General features: G+C 40.4%; 1 protein-coding gene across 1 annotated transcript in view; it reads left to right on the top strand.

Moving 5' to 3' along the window:
- The window catches only part of LOC116263234 (uncharacterized), a 63,648-nt gene extending 42,090 nt beyond the window's left edge, over window positions 1-21,558 (top strand). Inside the window, exons 12-16 of the mRNA XM_031642889.2 lie at window positions 2,801-2,875; window positions 18,413-18,787; window positions 18,883-18,975; window positions 19,098-19,251; window positions 21,147-21,558. Of these exons, the coding sequence (XP_031498749.1) occupies window positions 2,801-2,875; window positions 18,413-18,787; window positions 18,883-18,975; window positions 19,098-19,251; window positions 21,147-21,391 (942 nt within the window). The 3' untranslated portion in view covers window positions 21,392-21,558. The remainder of the gene's footprint in view (window positions 1-2,800; window positions 2,876-18,412; window positions 18,788-18,882; window positions 18,976-19,097; window positions 19,252-21,146) is intronic.
- Window positions 21,559-21,936: the final 378 nt, after the last annotated feature.

Raw genomic sequence — 21,936 nt, 5'->3', positions numbered from 1 at the left:
CACATCCTGCACATTTTAGGCTAGGTAAATTATTTTTTATTTCTATCTAATTGGTCAATTATGCTAAATTTAAAAAGATAGGGTTTCTAATCTCATCCTGAGCTTAAAGGACAACTCTGCATCCATCATCCATCAACCTGTCTTTCTTTAATTGGATGCACTGTCATAAATTCATAATTGATTGTTTGAAAACGTAAGTGGGGACAACTTGGATAATCTGAGACGTATTTCCCATCTTTTTGGGCCTTAACAAGTGTTTGCTTCTGATGGGTTTTATTAGTGATGACACTCATATAGTTATTCAGGGAAGGGTAGATATACCTGAGCAAAGATGTCCTAGAAAAGTGTTGTTCTGGTCTGTGAACTAGACCTTTTAAGTTGCATGATCGTCTCTGTCATATTATGAGTGTGAGCCATGTGAACTTCCCTACTCCATTGTTCTTCACTTATTTAATGGCAGTCGTAGTAGGCAGGATTTTGGCTAAGCTGATTACTGAAAGAGGGCTCCGTCCGTCAGAAGTAATTGTCATTGGATTTGATATGCTCTTGAAACTTAAAAGAGATGTAGGAACAAATTGTAATACCTCTAAATGTTACGTAACTGCTTTTTAGTTTTTATGCAATTATTAATTAGGACAAAGTACACCATAAAACAGACAAAACCAAGAGAAGAATGAACTGTTACACTCTTTGCAAAGGCCCTAGCATATGAAGCCAATTTAATTTGAACAAGTTCATAATATGAAGTTCAAGCAAAAATTTTATAGTTCATAAATGGGCACTAAGCTGGCGTCTGCCTTCTGTCAAACATGGGTATAAAGTGTCAAACAACACACATATGAGAAGGAAAATTCTGTAAGTAACACCTTTTCTAACTTATTAATGGGTAACATTGAAAAAAGAGGGAGTCTTGAGTCTACTGAAGTGGCCATTATAGCCATTACCAGTTTGTAGAGTCTAGGTCCACTTTAATTATGAAACACGTGAAAAAGGAAACAATTGTAGCCTTGAGAAAAATAAATAAGCACTACTGGAGTTATATATATATATATATATATATATATATAGAGAGAGAGAGAGAGAGAGAGAGAGAGAGAGAGCAGGCCATAGCAACCAGCTGACATGAAACCAGAGAAAGAAAAGAAGGAAAAGTAGAAAAGGAGCACAGTCAGTTTTGGAGAAAAAGGATAACTATTCTGTATTTTGATGGAGATCCAGCTTGTTATGAGTCCACATCCTTTTGAAGACATATCTTACCTGAGATATGCACACAAGATTTTTTGGATGTTTCATATCCCAGGCATGTCAAGTGTATTGGTTTGGGTTTTAGTGTCTAGACATGTTCAGTACTGCTGCCTCAGGCTTTGCAAGGGTAAATGCATGATATCTCCTTAGGTATCCTCAAAGTCCCAAAGCCAAGATTGTAACTAACAACTGCTAAAAATTGTGTTGCGATTAATAAAATTTGTTTTATTAAGACTGTTTCTTTTCTCAATTTCTCTTCAGTTATAAACATAAAATTTGTCAATCACATAAAGCACTGGTTGGTGCTTAGAAGAGTCAAATCTTAATTGCACGTAAAAAAAGTAATAAGGCACAATTCAAGTTCTTACCAGATGCACGTATAGGTACTAATACTATGAATTCATATTTCCAAAAAAAAAAAAGATCATGACAACAGTTTGGTACCAGATGCCTATTCTATATAATTATTAATATTATATATAGTATAGATTCATATATTTCTTATTATCATTTTTTTTCCAAGAAGTTCTGGATATACACTATGAAGTGACTATCATTATGGGCTGCTTCCAACAGCTAGAATTCTAGCACATGGAAGAGTGTGCGTGCTTGTGTCTGCTTTTTTGAAAAAAAAAAAAAGAGAACAGAAAATGAAGGAAAATAAAAAATACAATGTTTTGAAAGAATACTCAAAATGAATTCCAGGAAAAAATGTTTTTTTTTTTAAATTTTTTAAACAAATTTAATGACTAAGTTGAATTTTTGTCAGTTTAGTGCTAGAAAACTCAAATTTTGATATTTTTTTAGTTCATTGAGATTTTCCTGAGGAAAAAAAATCCCACACTTGAAAAACCTTGCCCATAAGAACTTGACAACAGAATTTGTCACAATTTTATATATATATATGTGTGTGTGTGTGTTGTGTGTATAAAGAGAGAGAGAGAGAGAGAGAGGTTATGTCCCTTGTTAACTATGTCACATGGTTGCTCCTCAACGGTTGCTGCAGCCGTGTTGATGCTGCTGCTGCTGCTTTTCTAACACAGCACGTTTTGTGTGGTCAGCTGAATTGGGCTAAAACTGATTATTTTAAATGTGGACCTAACTAAAAGACCTCTAATATAAAAAGTTTTATGTGTAAGTATAAATAAGGCTACTAAACAGTTTATATATATATATATATATATATATATATATATACACACCGTACCCTCATCTATTTTTTTTTCGAAAAATTGGCACACCCCTACTCGCACCCACAGCATGCACTCATGTGACGGCTTATTAAAGTATTCTTGTTTGTAAGCATTCCCTTGAGCTGTCCCTTGAGTTCTTGTTGAGGTGAACATGCATTGTGGCATACATGCATGATAACCACTGCAACAATTGTGTAACAAGCACATAGTTTCACAAAGAAAATAGTGCCATCCCATCAACCATAGGACCCCATGAATCAGATGACAATTTATGTTTTTTTACTGTTATGTAATGTATTTGAAGTAAATTTTTTTTCCATCAATCAGATGATACTTTTCTTTTGACACATTAAATTGTTCAGGATATATGTACTTCATGGTTGCGATTTGAAAGAGAATATGGAACTCTAGAAGATTTCGACCATGCCATGAAGAAGGTATTTAATGCATATTTCTGCTAGTCACTCATGCTGTAAAGGCATTTGAGTATTTCTTTCATGCTTTTATTAGTGGATTATGCTATGAACAAAGCCAGTGACTAGCTTGACAATGGATAGTGTAGGCTCCTGATTTGTTTTTTGACTTTTTCAGATGGCAATAGAAGAGTTTTCATTATCTATGATATGTTTTTAGCGTAGACTATCTTCATTACTTTGGTCCAGCTAGTGAGAGCAGAATTTGCTATGGGATCAACTTTATTAAGTGTTGCTTCTCCATCACAGTAAAATGCATGGTTTAAGGCAGCCGGGCTGCTTTGGTGTTCATAATTTCATCTTAGTCAACTTATTGTCAATTGTCATGCAAAATTAATTTGGGTGTAGTTTCTTAAGGAGTTAGCATCTCAGTGAACTATTTTTTGAGCTCTTGATGGCTTGCAAAGATGCATTCATGAAGTCTCTGAGTTTCCTGCTTTCAATTTACTTGTTGAAAATAGCTTCATGTAACTATGTTTTCCCCATGTTAACGAGTTTGTATCTAGACGGGTTGCAGGTTCGGACCTGACCCATCCATCTCTTAAGTGTGGTGATTGTCGGAAGGGTGTTTTAACCCTAATTTGTTTTTGTTAATGAAATTAAGAGAGAGAGAAAATCACAGCTAGTGAGTGCGCTTCTTCCATCTCTACTGTGTTTTTTTTCCTTAGTTTTTGAGGGATTTTCCACGTTAAATCCGTGTTTCTCTTCTCTTCTTCCATATCCATATTTCTACATGGTATCAGAGCAGTTTTTTTTTTCTTAATTATTATTATTATCAAAGAAGACTTTTTCCTAGTGAGACGTCGCTAGAGCCTTTTTTTTGGAGCCGTAGCTCGAGCCATCGTTTGAGTGCACCATTGCTTGAGTATGCTATCGCTGGATCCGTCGCCTGAGTGGGCTGCTGCTAGAGCCGTCGTCTAAGTGCCCCTTCTCTGGAGCCATCGCCTGAGTGCGTCATTGCCTGAGTATGCTATCGCTGGAGCCGTCGCCTGAATGAACGGCTCTTGTCGCTGGAAAAGGTTGAGGACTGCTGCCTCTGGTGGGAGATAGCCTACTGGTCGCAGGAAAACCCTGAACATTGCCGGAAGAAAAGTGAGGATTGGTCGCTGCACCGCACGGGCGGTAGCAGCAGTGAGGGCTTTGATTGTGTGCAGCTCCATGTCGTATTTGGAGCAGGTCTTCTGTGTGCAGCTTTGTGTTGCAGATTGGCGCAGGTCCTCTTTGGCGGAAGTGGTGTCACCTTTTGTGTGCAGACCTGGTGCCACAGACTGGAGCAGGTCCTCTTGCGTTGCTTGATTTCTGTGCATTGTGATTCCCATTACGCATGATGGCTACTAAGCAGAAAGAGGGTAGCTCAACTAAAAGGATGGGTTGTATCGTAGAAACCGGATCATCTTCATGTCCAAGTCACAATGATTCGCTTGACCAAGGACATTTACCTTCGCTGGTATGCCATCATTACAATGGGAATTGTTGGTCATGGCTGGATTTCCTACATAAATGGAAGAAAGAAACGGCTTGTTGAAACTGATCCTTACTGGGAAATGTGGTATCTTGAAGTTAATTAGGTCAAAACCTGGCTTGTTAACTTTGTTCACTGAACTTCAGTCATTGATTCTTCGGAAAAGGACTGCCTACAATATGTGGATTGTCTTTGAACAGATGTATGCACAAAAAAAGAAAGATGTCTGTGTCTAGTGTCTACCAATTGATGAAGGATATATATTCTCTTCAGTAGGTTGATAGCACTGTAGCTGAATTTTATGCTTCCCTGAAAGAATTGGATTATTACTTCCAAAATAAGTGGGAGTGTGCATATGACCAGAAACTGTTTTGGGAAAGAATGGAAAAGTTGCATTTTTGTGTTCCTTGGAGGCTTGAAGGATGAATTTGAAGGCATTCAAAGTCAAATTCTTAACTTTGGGGAAGTTTCTAACATTGTGGAAGTCTATTTCAGAGTTGAGGCTGATGAACAAAGGCGACTTGTGATGGTAGGCCTGGGTTCCACTGACGTTATGCCTGGTATACTATCTGCCTTGGTTAGCCATGGTCCGGGATCCAGCCAGAAAGGCATTCGGAAATGCTCACATTGCAAAAAGAATGGTCATACTGTTGATTTTTGTTGGGATCTCCATCCAAAAAGGAAGAATAATCGTGGCAGCAAAAAACTTGAGAGAAAAAAAGGTGGCTGCTGTTCCTGAAGCTGTTGATTACATTGGTGAAGAAAGGACGGTTACTGCTGATCAGATTCGTGAACTTCAAGCCTACTTAAGCTGCATTGATGTTCACAAGGATGAGCGTTCTGATGATGTGAAGGTCAATCGTGTCCTTGCCGTGAGTGGTAATAAAGGTAATTTATTCTGGTGAATGGATTGTTGATGGTGGTGCTACACACCCTATGACCGGAGATTCCAAGGTATTTCAGGAATACGACCTCTCTTATGTGAAGGAGAGGGTCGCTGTAGCGGATGGATCTTTTATATCTACAGCTGGAAAAGGGAGTCTTGTGCTGCTATTAAATAAATATCTAGTTTATAATGCACTTCACGTTCCTCATCTTCCTTTGAATCTTTTGTCTATCAGCAAGATCAGCAAAGAGTTGAACTATAACTTAATATTTTTTGTGGATCGATTTGTTTTGCAAAAACTTGTTGACATGGAGGAAGATTGGGATTAGTTTGGCTTCTGATGAGCTGTATCACTGTATCAGATGCCATTGAAGGTTGCAAGTGCTCTTATGACAATAATCATTGAGGAAAAGAACAAAGATGATCAGATTCAGCTTGTTTTGAGATGGCACGAGAGACTTAGGCACCTTCCTTTTGTTTTACTTCGACGGTTGTTTCCTGATTTGTTTTTCAACATTAGCATGGACTTAGTATCATGTGAATTCTGCCAATTGGCTAAACATGTTCATGCTTTGTACCCTATTTCTGAAAGTCGATCTCATAAAGCTTTTGCCTTGATTCATTATGATGTGTGTGGCCCTTCGGGCATTTCCTTTGGTCATGATTTTCAATATTTCGTTATGTTTATTGATGATTATTCTCGTAGCACTTTTGTCTATCTGTTGAAAGATCGTAGTGAAGTGGCTAATGTCGTTGAAACCTTTATGACTCTTGTAGAAACATAGTATAATGCTTCTGTTCAGACCTTTTGATATGTTAATGCTCGTGAGTATGCCTCTAATTCTGTTGAAACATTCTTTCGGAAAAGGGAATTGTCCATGAGACATCATGTTGTTACATCCTGCCTCAAATTGGAGTTGCTGAGCGAAAGAACTGTCATTTGCTTGATGTCACTCGAGTCTTGTTGTTTCAACGACATGCCCAAGAAGTATTGGGGTGATGTACTCACCTGTGCTTTTCTTATCAACCATATGCCTAGTCCTGTGAATGAGCAGACTCCTTATTCTATGTTAATGCATGGCCGGGATCCATTTGCTCTCCCCCCTTATGTGTTTGGCTGTGTATGTTTCATTCATAATCACAGTCCACATGTCGAGAAATTAGATCCTCAGGCCTTTAAAGGTATATTCTTGGGTTACTCTTCTATACAGAAAGGGTATAAGCTATGTCACATAGGTATGGATACGGGTGCGGGTACGAGTACTGACTATTTTAAAAAAACTTGGGTGCGGGGGTACGGCTGTATATATATATATAAACAATAAGAAATACTTAGAAAATATGTATCAAAATAAAGAATATACATCAACATAAACAAATAAATAACATAGAAGATATATATCAACGGCTCTTGCAGCAGTGTGTTTAAGAAACCTATGAAAAACTTTAAACATATGGACAACCAAACAGCCCCCTAGTCAAATATGAATATCAATCGAATTTTCACATAAAAAAAAGAATAAAAAGTAAGGTGAAAAAATTAAATCAAAGTAAAATTAAGCAGTTTTGATCTATAGGTACCCATGTGTCAAAGTACCCATTTTGAGTACGAGTACGGCGACACGGGTACGTGGACCTTACTGAAGTACCCATGTGACTTAGGGTATAAGTGTTTGGATCCTTCCACAGGTCATTGTTATGTGACCAAGGATGTGACATTTTTCGAGCATATTTTCTGCTTCCAACAAAATCTTCTTCTAGGGAGATTTTGGGAAGAAATAAGGAAGAATATTCGCAGTTGCAAGAAATTCAGTTTGTTGACTTCTTGGGCTATAAAAGTGAACAATATAGAGAAGCTGATGTGACCAAGCAGTATGTGAGTGAAATTGGGCTACAAAGTGCTACCAGGCAGTGTGAAGGGCAGCGTAATCATTTATTTGGACAGGTTTACTCCAGGAGGCACCCTATTGAAAATGAAAAAAATGAAGACACCAATCCCAATTCTGAGATACCCTTGGATGATCCAAGTCCAATGTGTGAGGAACACGATGAAAAGGTCAGAAATGACATAAATATTGAAGAACTTTGTATTGCCCTGAGAAAAGGGATCAAGTCATGTACTATGCCCCTATTGGTAACTTTGTGTCTTATTCAAAGCTTAGTAGAGATTACAAATGCTTCATATCCTTTCTTTTTACTTCTATTATTTTCGGGACTGTTGTGGAGGCTCAGGTGAATCCGAAATGAGTTTTGTCATGCAAGAGGAAATGAAAGCCCTTAACAAAAATAGAACGTGGAAAGTTGTGGATATTCTTGAGGATGCTCATCTTGTGGGATCAAAGTAGATTTATACAATTAAGTACAAACTTGATGGATCTGTGAAAAGATAAAAGGCTCGGCTGGTCGCAAAAGCTTTTAGTCAAAAGTATGGCATAGACTACCTAGAGACGTTTGCCCCAGTTGCAAAGATGAAGACTGTCAGAGTGATTCTTGCTTTAGCAGTTTCAAAGGAGTGGCAGATGTATCAACTTGATGTAAAGAATGTCTTCCTGAACGGTGACCTGGAAGAGAAAGTTTATATGAGTGTGCCCTCTCGGTTATGAGAGAACATGAAATTGCTGCAAACTGAATAAGGCCTTGTATGGTCTTAAACAATCTCCTCGAGCATGGTTTGAGCGCCTCAGACTTGTGATAAAGAAGTATGGATACCATCAAGGTAATGGAAACCACACCCTTTTGTGAAACAGAGGGAGGACAAGGTTGCTCTTCTCTTAGTTTATGTGTATGACATGATAGTTACAAGAGAGGATGAAGAAGAGGTTACAAGGCTGAAAAAGATGTTAGCTTCAAAGTTTGATCTCAAAGACCTTGGGAAGTTAAGATACTTCCTTGGTATAGAAATGGCTAGGTCAAGCACTGGCGTTGTTATAAATCAAAGAAATTACACTCTTGTCTTGTTGAAAGAGACCGACAAGCTTGGCTGCCGACCATTCCTATTGCATGTTAGTACTAAGATCAATATTAAAGATGGGAAGTTTCTTGATGGTAAAGCTAAAGAGCAATATCAGTGGTGAGTTGGGAGGTTGATTTATCTAACTCTCACTAGACCCGACATCACTTTTGTCGTGAATGTGATGAGTCAATTCATGCATACTCCTACTGATGCTCATTGGAAGGCTGCTGAGAGGATCTTGTGCTATCTAAAGAAGAATCCTAGTAATGGCCTTCTAAATGTGAGACAATATCTACTTAACATTGAAGGATATTCTGATGCTGATTGGACAGGCTACATTGATACGAGGACGTCTACCACTATTATTGTGTCTATTTGGGAGGTAACCTGGTGGTGTGGAGAAGTAAAAGGCAAGATGTTTGTTCCCGTTCGAGTGCCGAGGCCGAGTACCGTGCTATGTCACATGGGTACTTCTCTTAAGGAGGAGTAACCGCATGGTACGAGTACGGGTATGACCCTGAGTGCGGCAAAGGTGAGGTCAACGCAGCATCGGGTACGGTCAACGTACTAGGGATCATTTTTGTCCATTTTCAGACTCGGTCAAAGTTGATCAAGTCCAAAGTTGTCCAGTTTTTGAGTTGAAAATTAAAAATCCCCCTCTCTTTTCCTGTTTCCTTTTTCACTCTAAACCTTTCTTGTACATAGTTCCTTACAACTTTTCATTTAAAATCTTCCATACAATGTTTCGAAAAGCGATCCCTTCTCTATAGCGATGTCAATATATCTTAAAAGCGTTTTGGATCATGATTTATGAATATGTTATTCATTTTGAAATTTTTTGACAGATATATATATATATATATATATATATATATATATATATATATATATGTATATGTATGTGTATATGTATATATATATGTATATGTATATGTATATTGTAGAAACACGAACCACAAAGAGAGAGAGTGGAGAACGAACACACAATCTACGTGGAAAACCTCAGAAAGAGGTGAAAAACCACGGGGAGGCTCTGACCTAGGGGCTCACCGCAACCCTAGGAGAGAGAAAATGTATTTCACTTAATTCAACACTAAACACAAGTGACAATATAAAGAGGAGGGAGAGAGGAGAAGCCGCCTAGGGTACCGAGCCCGCCTCGGTACCCGCGCCCCATAGAACCGGGTCCAGGAATGGATCCGGTTCCCACAGCAACATATTCTAACACTCCCCCTCAAGCTTGGCATACATGTCAAACATGCCAAGCTTGCTAACATTCTTTTCGAATGAAGAAGTACAAAGCCCTTTAGTTAGGACGTCTGCAACTTGATCTTCAGACTTCATATATGGCAGAATCAGCTCCTTTGAGTCAATGCGTTCCCGGATAAAATGACGGTCAATCTCCACATGTTTGGTCCTGTCATGCAGAACTGGATTATTGGCAAGATTAATCGCAGACTTGTTGTCACAGTACATCTTCATTTTATCTCCCAGTTCCACACCAATATCAGTCAAAAGAATCTTCAGCCACAGCATCTCTGTAACCCCCATTGCAACAGCCCTGTACTCAGCCTCAGCACTAGACCTCGAACATACTTCTTGTCTCTTACTTCTCCAAACAACTAGGTTACCTCCAAGAAAGATACAATACCCTGTAGTAGACCTCCTTGTGTCAGTGCAACCTGCCCAATCTGCATCTGAGTAGCCCTCAATAGTAAGTTTGTCTTGTCAAGTATACAGCAGTCCTTTTCCTGGGTCACTTTAGATATCCCAACACTCTTTCTGCACTCTTCCAGTGACAGTCCGTGGGAGCATGCATAAATTGACTTAGCACATTTACCGCATACGTGATATCAGGGCGAGTTAGAGTAAGATAGATAAGCTTACCTACTAGCCTCTGATATCGCCCTTTTCCTTCCTCATCCAGAATAGTGCCCGTCTTGATACTTATCTTAGTCCCCGACTCCATAGGAGTAAGATAGGGCCTACAACCAAGTTTGCCTGTCTCCTTTAGTAAGTCAAGAGTGTACTTCCTTTGATTCATAACCAGCCCTGTCTCTGATCGAGCAATCTCTATCCCCAGAAAGTATCTCAGCCTACCCAGATCCTTGAGGTCGAATTCTTTAGCTAATCTCTCCTTCATCTTTCTGTTTTCTTCTTCATCACTGCCAGTGACAATCATATCATCAACGTAGACAAGGAGAAGACTCACCAGACCATCTCTCTGCTTTATGAATAGGGTATGATCTCCATTTCCTTGCTTGTACCCAGTAGACTTCATAACGATCATTAGTCTCTCAAACCAAGCTCTAGGCGACTGCTTCAAGCCATACAAAGCTTTCTTGAGGTGACAACATTTTCCCTCTTGAACATACCCAGGAGGCATGCTCATATAGACTTCTTCCTCCAGATGGCCGTTCAAGAACGCATTTTTAACATCAAGCTGGTCCATACGCCACTTCCTGTGCACAGCAAGAGCAAGAATAACCCTCACGGTCTTCAACTTTGCAACAGGGGCAAAGGTCTCAAGATAGTCGATCCCATACTTCTGGCTGAACCCCTTTGCAACCAAACGAGCTTTATATCGATCTACAGTGCCATCAGGTTTGTACTTCACGTTGTAAACCCACTTAGAGCCAACTAAGTGTGTCCCTTTAGGGATATCAACAACTTCCCATGTTTTGTTCTTAGCTAACGCACCCATCTCCTCTGTCATAGCATGTAACCACTTGGGATCATCCTTAGCATCATCCACCGACCTGGGAATAACAACTTTGGATAAGGTTGTGATAAAACATTTGTAATTTGTACTGAGCTTAGCATAAGAAACAAATCTCTGAATAGGGTGAGAAGTACATGACCTGGTGCCTTTGCGCACAGCAATGGGGAGCTCTTCATTCGATGGACTTGGGTCATCCGGGGAGATCACAGGATTGGGATTGGTTCTATCCTCATCACCAACATCTTCCACTGTAGCTTTCTCCTTTCTGACATAAACCTGGCCAAACAAGTGATCCCGGGCAACAATGGGCTGAGCATCCACCGTGACCCCTTCCATATGGCTGCCCTTCTCATTACTGACCATGACCGTGTCAATCACACTGGGACTAACCTTGTAATCCAAAAACTCCATAAACTGAATTAGCTGATTAGAGGAATACTCTTCCCCTTTGTTCCCAAGACACTCCCCCTGAAGAGGATTCACCGAAAAATACGACTCATGTTCATGAAATGTGACATCCCTCGAAACATACACTTTGGAAGTAGTGGGATCCACACATTTATACCCCTTCTGAGTGGAAGAGTACCCCAAGAAAACTCCTTTAATAGACCGGGGATCAAGTTTTTTGAGAGTAGGGCTATGATTATGCACAAAACAACTGCACCCAAAGACACGAGGAGTAAGAGGCCACGGATTCTGAGTGGGCCACAGGGTAGAATAAGGAGACTGACCATCCAACACCCTAGTAGGCATACGGTTAATGAGATGTGCACTAGTGAGAAGTGCATCACCCCAATACCGCTTCGGGACATGACGTTGGAACATAATGGCCCGGGTAACATTCAATAAATGACGATTTTTACGTTCAGCTATACCATTTTGAGGAGGGGTATAACTACAAGAGGTTTCATGAACAATACCCTTGCCTTTCAAGAATTCATCAAGGGATTGGGAGACATATTCCCTTGCATTATCCGTACGGAAAGCTTGAACAGTAGTATGGAATTGAGTCTCAACAAAGGCAACAAAGTTTTTCACAACTGCTGGAACCTCACTACGTTCTCGCAACAAGTACACGAACGTACATCTAGAGTAATCATCAATAAGCGTCAAAAAATAGTGACAACCACCACACGTGGGTACTCCAGAAGGACCCCAAACATCGGAATGAACTAAGGCAAACGGATGAGTGGTTTTATTCAAAGAAATAGGGTACGAAGCCCTGACATGTTTAGCCAATTGACACACTTCACAAGCGAAGGAGTCAATGGAGACAGAAGCAAACAAATGAGGAAACAACTTCTTTATTAACTGGAAGGGGAGATGTCCAAGACGCTCGTGCCATCGCAGAACAGTAGATCTATCGTTCACACCAGACAAGTGACCACTCGTGGCAGAAATCAATGCTGAAGCAACTTGTACCGGCAGCCTGTAGAGCCCATCAGTAACCGAACCAATCCCAATCTTCCTCCCCGTCACCAAGTCCTGCAGGGAACAATGATCAGCAGAGAAAATAAGATTACAGTTTAGTTCTTTAGTAATACTGCTGACAGAGAGTAAGTTCACAGGAATATTTGGAACATGCAGGGCATTGTGGAGACGGTATTTGTTCAACAGGGACAAGCTCCCTTTCCCAGCCACAGAGATAGAAGATGCCATAGACACGCGTTGCTTGCCAGAGGAAAGTTGATATTCTTGAAAGAGTTTAGAGTCCCCTGTCATGTGGTGAGTGGCTCCACTATCAACAATCCAATCACCAAGAGAAGGGTTACCTTGATCAGTCGAGGCAACGAGAGCTTGGGCTAGCTGGGCCCCTTCAGACGTGGAGGACTGCTCAGGGGAAGTAGATAGACGGCTGATGTACGCCTGTAGCTCCTTGAGTTGAGCAGGGGACAACTTGGACTTTGCACCACTAGAAGAATTGCTCTGACTGGAATCAGACACAGAAGGGCTACGCTTGCCAGAGGGAGGACGACCTCTGACCAGTCTCTTCTCGGGATGAAGATCCCAACAGAAATCCACCGAGTGCCCCAACTTGTGGCAATGAGTGCAATGTCGGGCAGGACGCTGCCCAGTCCCTGAGGCACGGCTGACAAAGGCAGAAGGGCCATGACCGGTGTCAAGATGCATCACCTGGCGACATTGTTCTTCAGACTCAACACGAGCATATACTTCCTCTATCCCTGGAATCTCATCACCATTAAGAATCTGGCTACGAATAGACTCAAATTCATCCCGCAGGCCTCCCAGAAACAGAAACGTACGGTCCATCCATTCCTTTTCCCAGTAGAGGGAATGATCTGAACTGCACGTCCACTCATTAGTCACATGATAATCTAGCTCCTCCCATTTGGTCTTCAGGGCAGCATAGAAGGCAGCAACAGACAAATCACCCTGTGTCAGAGAGTAAATACTGCGTTTAATCTGATAGGTGCGCAAATGTCTCTTCTTGCGACCATACATCTTTGCAAGCACAGTCCACATATCAAAAGAGGTCGGCTTCCGCAGAATGAGGGGCTGGATATCGGATGACACGGAGCTGATAATCCACACCTTCACTTGGCTGTCCTCCAACGCCCACGTCGCCCATTGAGGATCAGATTTGATGGGCGCAGGTTTGTCGCCAGTGATGTAAGAGAGACGCCCACGGCTAGTAATCCCAATCTCGAGAGCGGCAGACCAGGATAGGTAATTGTCCTTGGTCAGACGGATGGAGGTGACCTGGATCGGCACGTTCTCAGTCTTGGAGGCGCTGCCCATGTCAAGAACGGCATCTTTTTGAGTCCCCATCGCGTCTGCCATCACAAACAAGCACACAGCAACAAGAGGCATAGCAGCGGGACTGAGGCAACGGCGACGGGAAGGAGGCAGCGGCGACGGCGGCGGGAATGAGGCAGCGGCAACGGAAAGCAAGCGACGGCGCAACACAGAGGCCACCCACGGTGGCAGAAACAAAGAACGGGCCGAACAGAGGACGGCGGAACAGAGGACGGCGGCGGCGGAACAAAGGACGGCGGCGGCAGAGCAGGGCGACGTCACAAGGGCAGCAGCGGCGCCGGAACAGAGGACGGCGGCGGCAGAACAAAGGACAGCGGCGGCAGAGCAAGGCGACGTCACAAGGGCAGCAGCGGCGCCGGAACTTCAACGGCGTCGGGTGACAAAAAAAAAAACTTGACGATCCTCGAAAAAACGCTTCTCCAACTCCGCTGGCTCTGATACCATGTAGAAACACGAACCACAAAGAGAGAGAGTGGAGAACGAACACACAATCTACGTGGAAAACCTCAGAAAGAGGTGAAAAACCACGGGGAGGCTCTGACCTAGGGGCTCACCGCAACCCTAGGAGAGAGAAAATGTATTTCACTTAATTCAACACTAAACACAAGTGACAATATAAAGAGGAGGGAGAGAGGAGAAGCCGCCTAGGGTACCGAGCCCGCCTCGGTACCCACGCCCCATAGAACCGGGTCCAGGAATGGATCCGGTTCCCACAGCAACATATTCTAACCTATGTCACACGGATACGGGTACGGGTATCCTGTGGGTACGGGTACGGGTACGGGGATACGGCAAGTTTCAAAATTTTAGGATACGCAGACACGGCGAATATTAAATTCAAAAAAAATAAAAATGATAAAAAGATGGAAAAAACGTATAATGAACATAAAATTTATGAAACAGTGAAATAAAACATCGCACATAAGATGAAAAATATGATTCTAAACCGTCCAATCTTCAAACCAAAACATCCCCAAATCGGCAAGAAATGCCCAATATACATTAAACATAAAAAAAAGATGGAAAAAACGTATAATGAACATAAAATTTATGAAACAGTGAAATAAAACATCACACATAGCATTGAAGAATATGATTCTAAACCGAAAACATCCCAAAATCGGCAAGAAATACTCAATCTAAAAAATCCCCAAATAAAAGTTGAAACCCTAACTTCTAATATCGAAAATAATAGACAAAAGAAACACTTACCTGTCTGTCGCCGGCTGCCGCCGGACGCCACCGGAAGTCGCCGGAGGTCGTCGCCGTCGCCCGCCATTGCCGAACTGTGCTGCCAACCTGCCGCGGAAGCCGTCGAGGGTAAAGGAAGGTCGACGATCGAGGGTAAGTGTTAATGCGTAAAACAAAATGGGTTAAAAAATCGGTTATAAAAGTGGTTTGGATCGGGTCTGACCCAGACCCGATCCAAAACGTATCCAGCCGTATCGCCGTGTCGGGATCCCCGTGTCGGCGTGTCGACGCCGGTACTTGAACCATTCTGCCGTATCCGTGTGACATAGATTCTAACATATATATATATGTATATGTATATGTCCGTGTGTGTGTACGGCCGTACCCCCGCACCCAATTTTTTTTAAAATGGTCCGTACCTGCACCGGTACCCGTACCCATACCTATGTGACATAGGTACCATGCTGTAGCAAATGGGAGTCTCTGAATATTGTGGCTAAAAGTGTTGATGGCTGATATCGAGACTAAGATTGCTGAACCTATGAAGATGTACTGCGATAATAAGTCTGCTATAAATCTTGCAAATAATCCAGTGTTACATGATAGGACCAAGCATGTAGAGATTGATCGACATTTCATTCGTGAGAGAATTGACTCCAAGGAGATTATCTTATGATATATGAAGTCTGATGAACAAGTTGCAGATGTGTTAACAAAATCTTTGTCATCTACTCAGTTTGAGAAGAATGTAAGGAAGTTGGGCATGTTTGACTTGGCGAGTGTTAACAAGTTTGTATCTGGACTGGTCGTGGTTCTGGATCCGACCCATCCATCTCTTAAGTGTAGTGACTTTCATCACTTAAGAAGGGTGTTTTAACTTTTAACCCTAATTTGTTTTAGTTAATGAAATTAAGAGAGAGAAAATCGCAGCTAGTGAGCATGCTTCTTCCATCTTTGTTGTGGTTTTTTCTCTCAGTTCTTGAGGGGTTTTCCATGTTAAATCTATGTTTCTCTTCTCTTCTTCCGTATCCATATTTCTACACCCCACGATCCTGAATGTGTTCTAGTACTGTTGAACAATGTTATAAAAGGCGTAGCGTATCGCGTATCGGCCTATACGCCGTATCGTAACGTATCGTAAACGTAGTGTAACGTATCATAAAATTAATTTTTTAATTTTAAAAAATATTTAAAAAACAGATAAAAATAGACAAAAATCCTTAAAAATCTGAAAAAAATGAACAAAAAATCAGAAATCAAGAAAAATAAAAAATGTATTCAAATATAAAAAAGATCATCATACATAAGGAACATTCATGTGTATACTATCAACAACACATTCAAAAATAAGAAATCAAATATTCAAATTAACACAATAAGGCATAAGCATCCATCACAATTTTAAACTTGAAAATTTTATAAAATTTTAGGACTTAGAGTCTTAAGACTTGGAGTTTTAGGACTTAGATTACATCAGAATTTTATAAGTTCAAACGTACGTCATCATCTTTCATGATTCAACGATGATATCTCCCAAATTGATGAATCCTTGGTTAATATTTATGAAAATAGGCAAAATCTCTCCCTCCTATGTCTATTGGAGTCTTTAAATACAAGAAGAGAGAGAGGGAGGAGTGTTTAAACTTTTAAAAAATAAGGAATTTTATGTTTTCTCCCGTATCGTACGATACAGGGGTGTATCGCCCGTATCGTACGATACGGTGCCCGTATCGTGCGATACACGTGCGATACGCACATGTATCGCAAATTTATGGCGTACCGTATTGTTCATCTTGATACAGGCGATACTTATCGTACGATACGCGTCCGTATCGTACGATACGGATAACATTGCTGTTGAATGGCGACTTTTGTTGCTTTAATGGTAAAAATGATGTTGCCTTTACTAAGAGAGGTAATTCCATGCACTCAATGGCCTTTTACTGGTATAAATGCATGCATACAATAGGTATGTACATAATATCACATATGTACATATACTCACATAATCCTGTGTACATATACTCACATAATCCTTCATGACAAGGGGGAGAGAGAATGTGATATGCTGATATAGCAGGTTGTGGCATCAGGATTGAGGTTTAAGATTGGGGTATGTTGGAGTAGTTTATAATTTTACACTCTAGTGTGTATACTAGATACATATACACATATATAGGTCAGTCTGAAAACTGTGCCTGTAAGTACTTTTGCTTAATGTAAGATGTCAGATATGTTTCTTTTGAGCTTATTTGGAGAAAACATGCATCAAATTAGGTAAGTGATGCTATATGGTACTTTTTAAAAAGGGGATATATAGATCACCCAAATTTAGCAATAAAATATTCAAAATCTTTTCCTGGAAGTTGATGCAAAGCATGGCTGGTATCAGCTGTAGCCTTTACACACATACATACACATATATATAGAAGAGGATAGTAAAATGTGAGGCAGAGATGTTAAGAGAGTAGACTTGAGGCGATATACAGTCATTTCATTGCAAAGTTACAATGGGCAAAGAAGAGAAGGCACTGGTTCTTCCTTTCATGCCAGGGCATATATATATATATACATATATATATATATATATAGATAGAGAGAGAGAGAGAGAGAGTTCAATGATGCTATGTGCCGAATGCTGCTGGATGGCTAAAATGTAAAATTTTGCCACTAAAAAATTCATAATTAAAATTGGCATTAGCCATTGTTTATGGTTCGGCAAATGGTTTATGTGGCTTTAGCAACGATTTATTATTCTTTTAGCGATGAATTTTCGAATTTTAGCCATTGATCCGGTAACTATCCAGCGCACGGCAGCATTGACTTTTCATATATATATGTATAATGGTTTTTTCTTTTCTTAGGTATGTTTTCGTCATGTTTCATGGTAAAATCTTGATTTTGAACCATCAGATTCAATGTGTTACAACCTGTTGATTATGTCAGAGCAGGGGAGCATTGCTGTAAAAGTATTTCTAACTTGAGTCAGGAATTATATCAATCAATGCCTCACAAGAATAGTGCACTACTGCACAATAAAGATAGTAAGGAACTTATAAAATAATTTAATAAAAATCAGACTCTGTTATATATATCGACACAGTTGGACATGGGTGTGGGTGCATGATGGCTTGGGCACAGCAGAATTCACATTTTATTACTGCTTTGTCTATTTTGATTTTTTTATTTAGTAATTTGCATTTTATGAAAGTAAATAATGATTATATGAGTTATAAACTAACAACACTATAGCTAACAATTTGCCAAGCAATAAATTAAGTATAGGAGCCGATAGGTCTTTGGTGAAGAAGTGCATAGGTTGAAGCTCTATCAATATGAGGTTTAAATCTGTGGTCTTCTTCAAATGCTCCTGCATAATAATAGTCTATTTCAATCTGGTTGGTCATCTCATCAGAATTATGATTGCTTGCACTTTTATTATCATGCCAAAGCTTAGTAGTTAGTACAATGAGTTTGTTGTCTTTCTGATCAATTCTATCGATCTGTAGGTTACTCCTCGCTTGGAAGAGCTTCAACTATTCCAAATACAACAAGAAGCAAAGCATCAAAATCACCCTTCTCTGGAGTCTGTGGAGAGGAAAGGCGAGAATCTTGCTAACAACACATCTAAGAAGAGGAAGACAGATAGAGGTTTTTCAGCTATGCATCCTGAAGCAAAGCGGCAAAAACAGATATCTGATGGAAAACCCAAAAGTATGTCAAAACAGGGACGGGGATTTGTTGGCACATCAGAGCATTCTTCAGAATTGGTTAGGCCCACATCTGCCAATGAGGGATCAGATGAAGAGAAGCCAAGGGAGGATTCTAAACCAAGTCTCTACATTGATCAGTGCACTGCATTTATTTCAAACCTTAGTCTGGATGTAAGTTGATTTTGACTTGAGTTGGAATAAGGAATTTAATATTAAGTGGCTGAACAACACTACTGATAATGTGTGGCTCCTGAAACTTGAGCTAGGTAACAGAAGAACATTTGCACAACTTCTTCAGTGAGATGGGTGGAGTAACTGCCATACGCCTATTGAGGGATAAATTTACTGGAAAATCACGGGTGAGCTTCCACTTCTGTTTTCTCATGTTTATGAAGGGCAAGATGGTGAACACTTTGCTCATCCATGTTCTTGTTTAGACACGTGTTTCTTCAGTCATGTGAAATTGCATATTATTTTTCAGGGTTTGGCATATGTGGATTTCACCGATAATGAACATCTTGAAGCTGGAATTAAACAAAATAGGCAGAAACTGCTTGGGAAGAAGGTCAGTATTGCTCGTTCAGATCCAAAGCAGAGCAAAAGAAGTAGTGGAAGTGGTACATCCAGGGGAAGAGGTATTTGAATTTACACCTTTCTGTAGAATCAGATAGCAATTAGCTAGTAGTGCTCTTGTAATCTTCTAAATTACGAATGATGCACCTTCTGTCATTCTATTCACAAGAACTTTTGCAAGATAAATCATGCAGTTTTGGTCCAGTCAGAACTTTGTTGTGCAGTTATTGATCTTTGGCAAACTTAGCACTTATGTTATTTTAATCTTGCCTACTTGCCTTTTTGCAATTGAATGGCAAGGGATGTCATGTTCATTTTTAGAACAAAAACTGGTTCATTGTACGCATGCTGCAGACATAGGCAAGTCATGACTAAAAATCATGTCATGGTATGTGGTAGACTCACCATGCTGTGCACATTTTGTTAGAAAAAGAGATATTGGCTTCAGCGTTGGGCAGAACTCTCTTATAACATTTTCCCTCAAATTGTTAAGTTTTATGTGAGAGAATTCCTGTTTGGTGCTCGAGTGTGGTATTTGGATGCTCATTTTATTCCAGCTTTTGTTTACGTAACCTTTCTGGGCTTCATCAATTATGCCTCATTGACTCACTTTCTACCAAGGACCAGTCTTTGTCAGCGTAAACCTACAATTTCTATGTTGAACCAGAAGTGGTGAGAGAAGAGGGAAGAATAGGACCTTAACATTCTGCATGTTCTACTGGTCAAGTATCTTGCAAGAATCCTTTGTAACTTTTGTTTTTTCTTTCCCCCTCAGGACTTTTCTTCACACTTTTGAACTTTTGTAGGTTCTGGTTGAGGCTCTGAAGTTGCATACTTATGAGGCTTCCTAAGCCTTGCACTTCAAATTGTACTTTGCTACAAAGCCCCATAAGCCTTTGTTGTTGATACGAGTCTCCAAGTAGCCAGAAGAATTAAAGCTTGATTTTTTTTAGCTGGCCTAGAAGGGAAGCACCAGGAGAGCTATGAACTAAGCCAATGTTTGAAGCAAAGAAGCTTCCAAGAAGTTGAAAAACACTGCACACAACCAAAAAGGCACAGTTACATCACAAGCAAAAGTTGTTCAGGTCAAGAGCCCATGCTCATCTACCACGCAAAAATAAAAAACAACGGAGTTTCAAATTTTCTACTGAAACTTCATTAGGACGACAAGAGGTAGCTTCATGTATTATGTCCAGCTGTTGGAAGGGGGTGGAAGCTAGCTGTGAGTGTCTCCTAGATGGTAGAGGAAGCCTATCGTTGAAGTGCATCTATATTCTATGCTCTTATGAACTTTTTGTCCTAACTTGCCCTTAATTGTCCTTATCTTTTATGACTATTGACTAGGTATAGCATTGTCATATTCCTGTGCTATAAACTTAATTGAAGGTTTTAAATATGAAAGCAAGCTGCTTGAATATGCAGAGATGTAGACAAGATGGTGCTACCAGCCATAGCAACATATGAGAGATACAACTGTTGAAAAGGACTAAAAAAAACCAAAAATATCCTTGAGTTATTGCCATTCTATGAAAACTTCCAGGGACCAGAATATCATGCAGTTGTCTAGCACCATGATAGAAAGTCTGAGAAGCAAGTTTCGCGTGAAGTAATTCAGTATTATCTGTGGTTAGACACGACCAGGTTTCCAAGTATCGTATAAAGCATAGAATGAAATGGAGATTTCAGGTTCAAATTTCACCGGTGTGACTGTTCTCTGTGTTCCAAGAAAGAATTTATGGGAACCTGTAGTTCAGTTTTTTTTTTATTTAATACAGATTTAATTGTATTATCTAGTCGTCCCCTTTCCCCTTGTACGGAAGGAAGAAGTCTCTTATCGTTTGTAGTTCTTTTTTTATTTTCTCCTCATCTCTTGCTTGAGCAAGTAGTTTTTTGACTCCTAATCTGGTTTGAGCAGTTACAGCATTACATATTTTACTTTTTGACACGTTACCTACAGGTGGACGAGCATCTGACGGTAGGCATGAAGGTAGGCGCGAAAATTTAAGTGAAGCAAGTCGACAAGTTTCGTCAGTATCCCATAGGCGTGCGGGTCATGTCCAACTCAAAGGTAATACCACATTTGCTTTGCCAAGGAGCATTTCTAGGCCCCTTGGCTGGGGTACAGGCAGTTCAAAGAATGAAGATGGCGAGGATAAGCCAAAGTCAAACGATGAATTCCGGAAGATGTTTCTCAGTTCTTGATTCTTGTACATATGTGCTGTCACAAGAAGGTATATATGTTTAATATGGGTAGCTTTCGTACGGTTCTCTTGTATGTTATGTAACGACACGGACAATTTTGGTTGGTGCTGTACCCACTAGCCTTTGAATTTTTAAGCTCTATTATCATGATGCACGTGCTTGGTCTACATGCAAGGAAAAGAGACGATCATAACAGTTGCTGCTACCCAAGAACTTGGAATCGTTTTGGCTCCTGTTGTTAGGCGTTAACATGCCATGAAGGCCAAATGTGTTGGACGCAATTTTGTGACTGGACTGTTAGGTGGGGTAGAGGCTGTTAATCAGAAATTGAAAATTCGCCCAAACACCAGAACACTGTCGAAATATAATTTTAGTGGGGCAGTTGAATGCTGAAGCTTCATAGCCAATAGGCCTCATACTGAAGGAAGGCTGCTGTTGGACTGGAAGGAGCACGACCTGGTTTTGGATAACCTTTTGTTGGGCAAAATTTAACGTTGGACGCCAGAGGTTTAAAATTTGGTGTCATGAAAATTTTGTTTTACAGC

The sequence above is a fragment of the Nymphaea colorata genome, chromosome 1 (assembly GCF_008831285.2).
Source record: "Nymphaea colorata isolate Beijing-Zhang1983 chromosome 1, ASM883128v2, whole genome shotgun sequence".
Classification (NCBI taxonomy): domain Eukaryota; kingdom Viridiplantae; phylum Streptophyta; class Magnoliopsida; order Nymphaeales; family Nymphaeaceae; genus Nymphaea; species Nymphaea colorata.
This window is presented reverse-complemented; position numbering and strand designations above follow the sequence as displayed.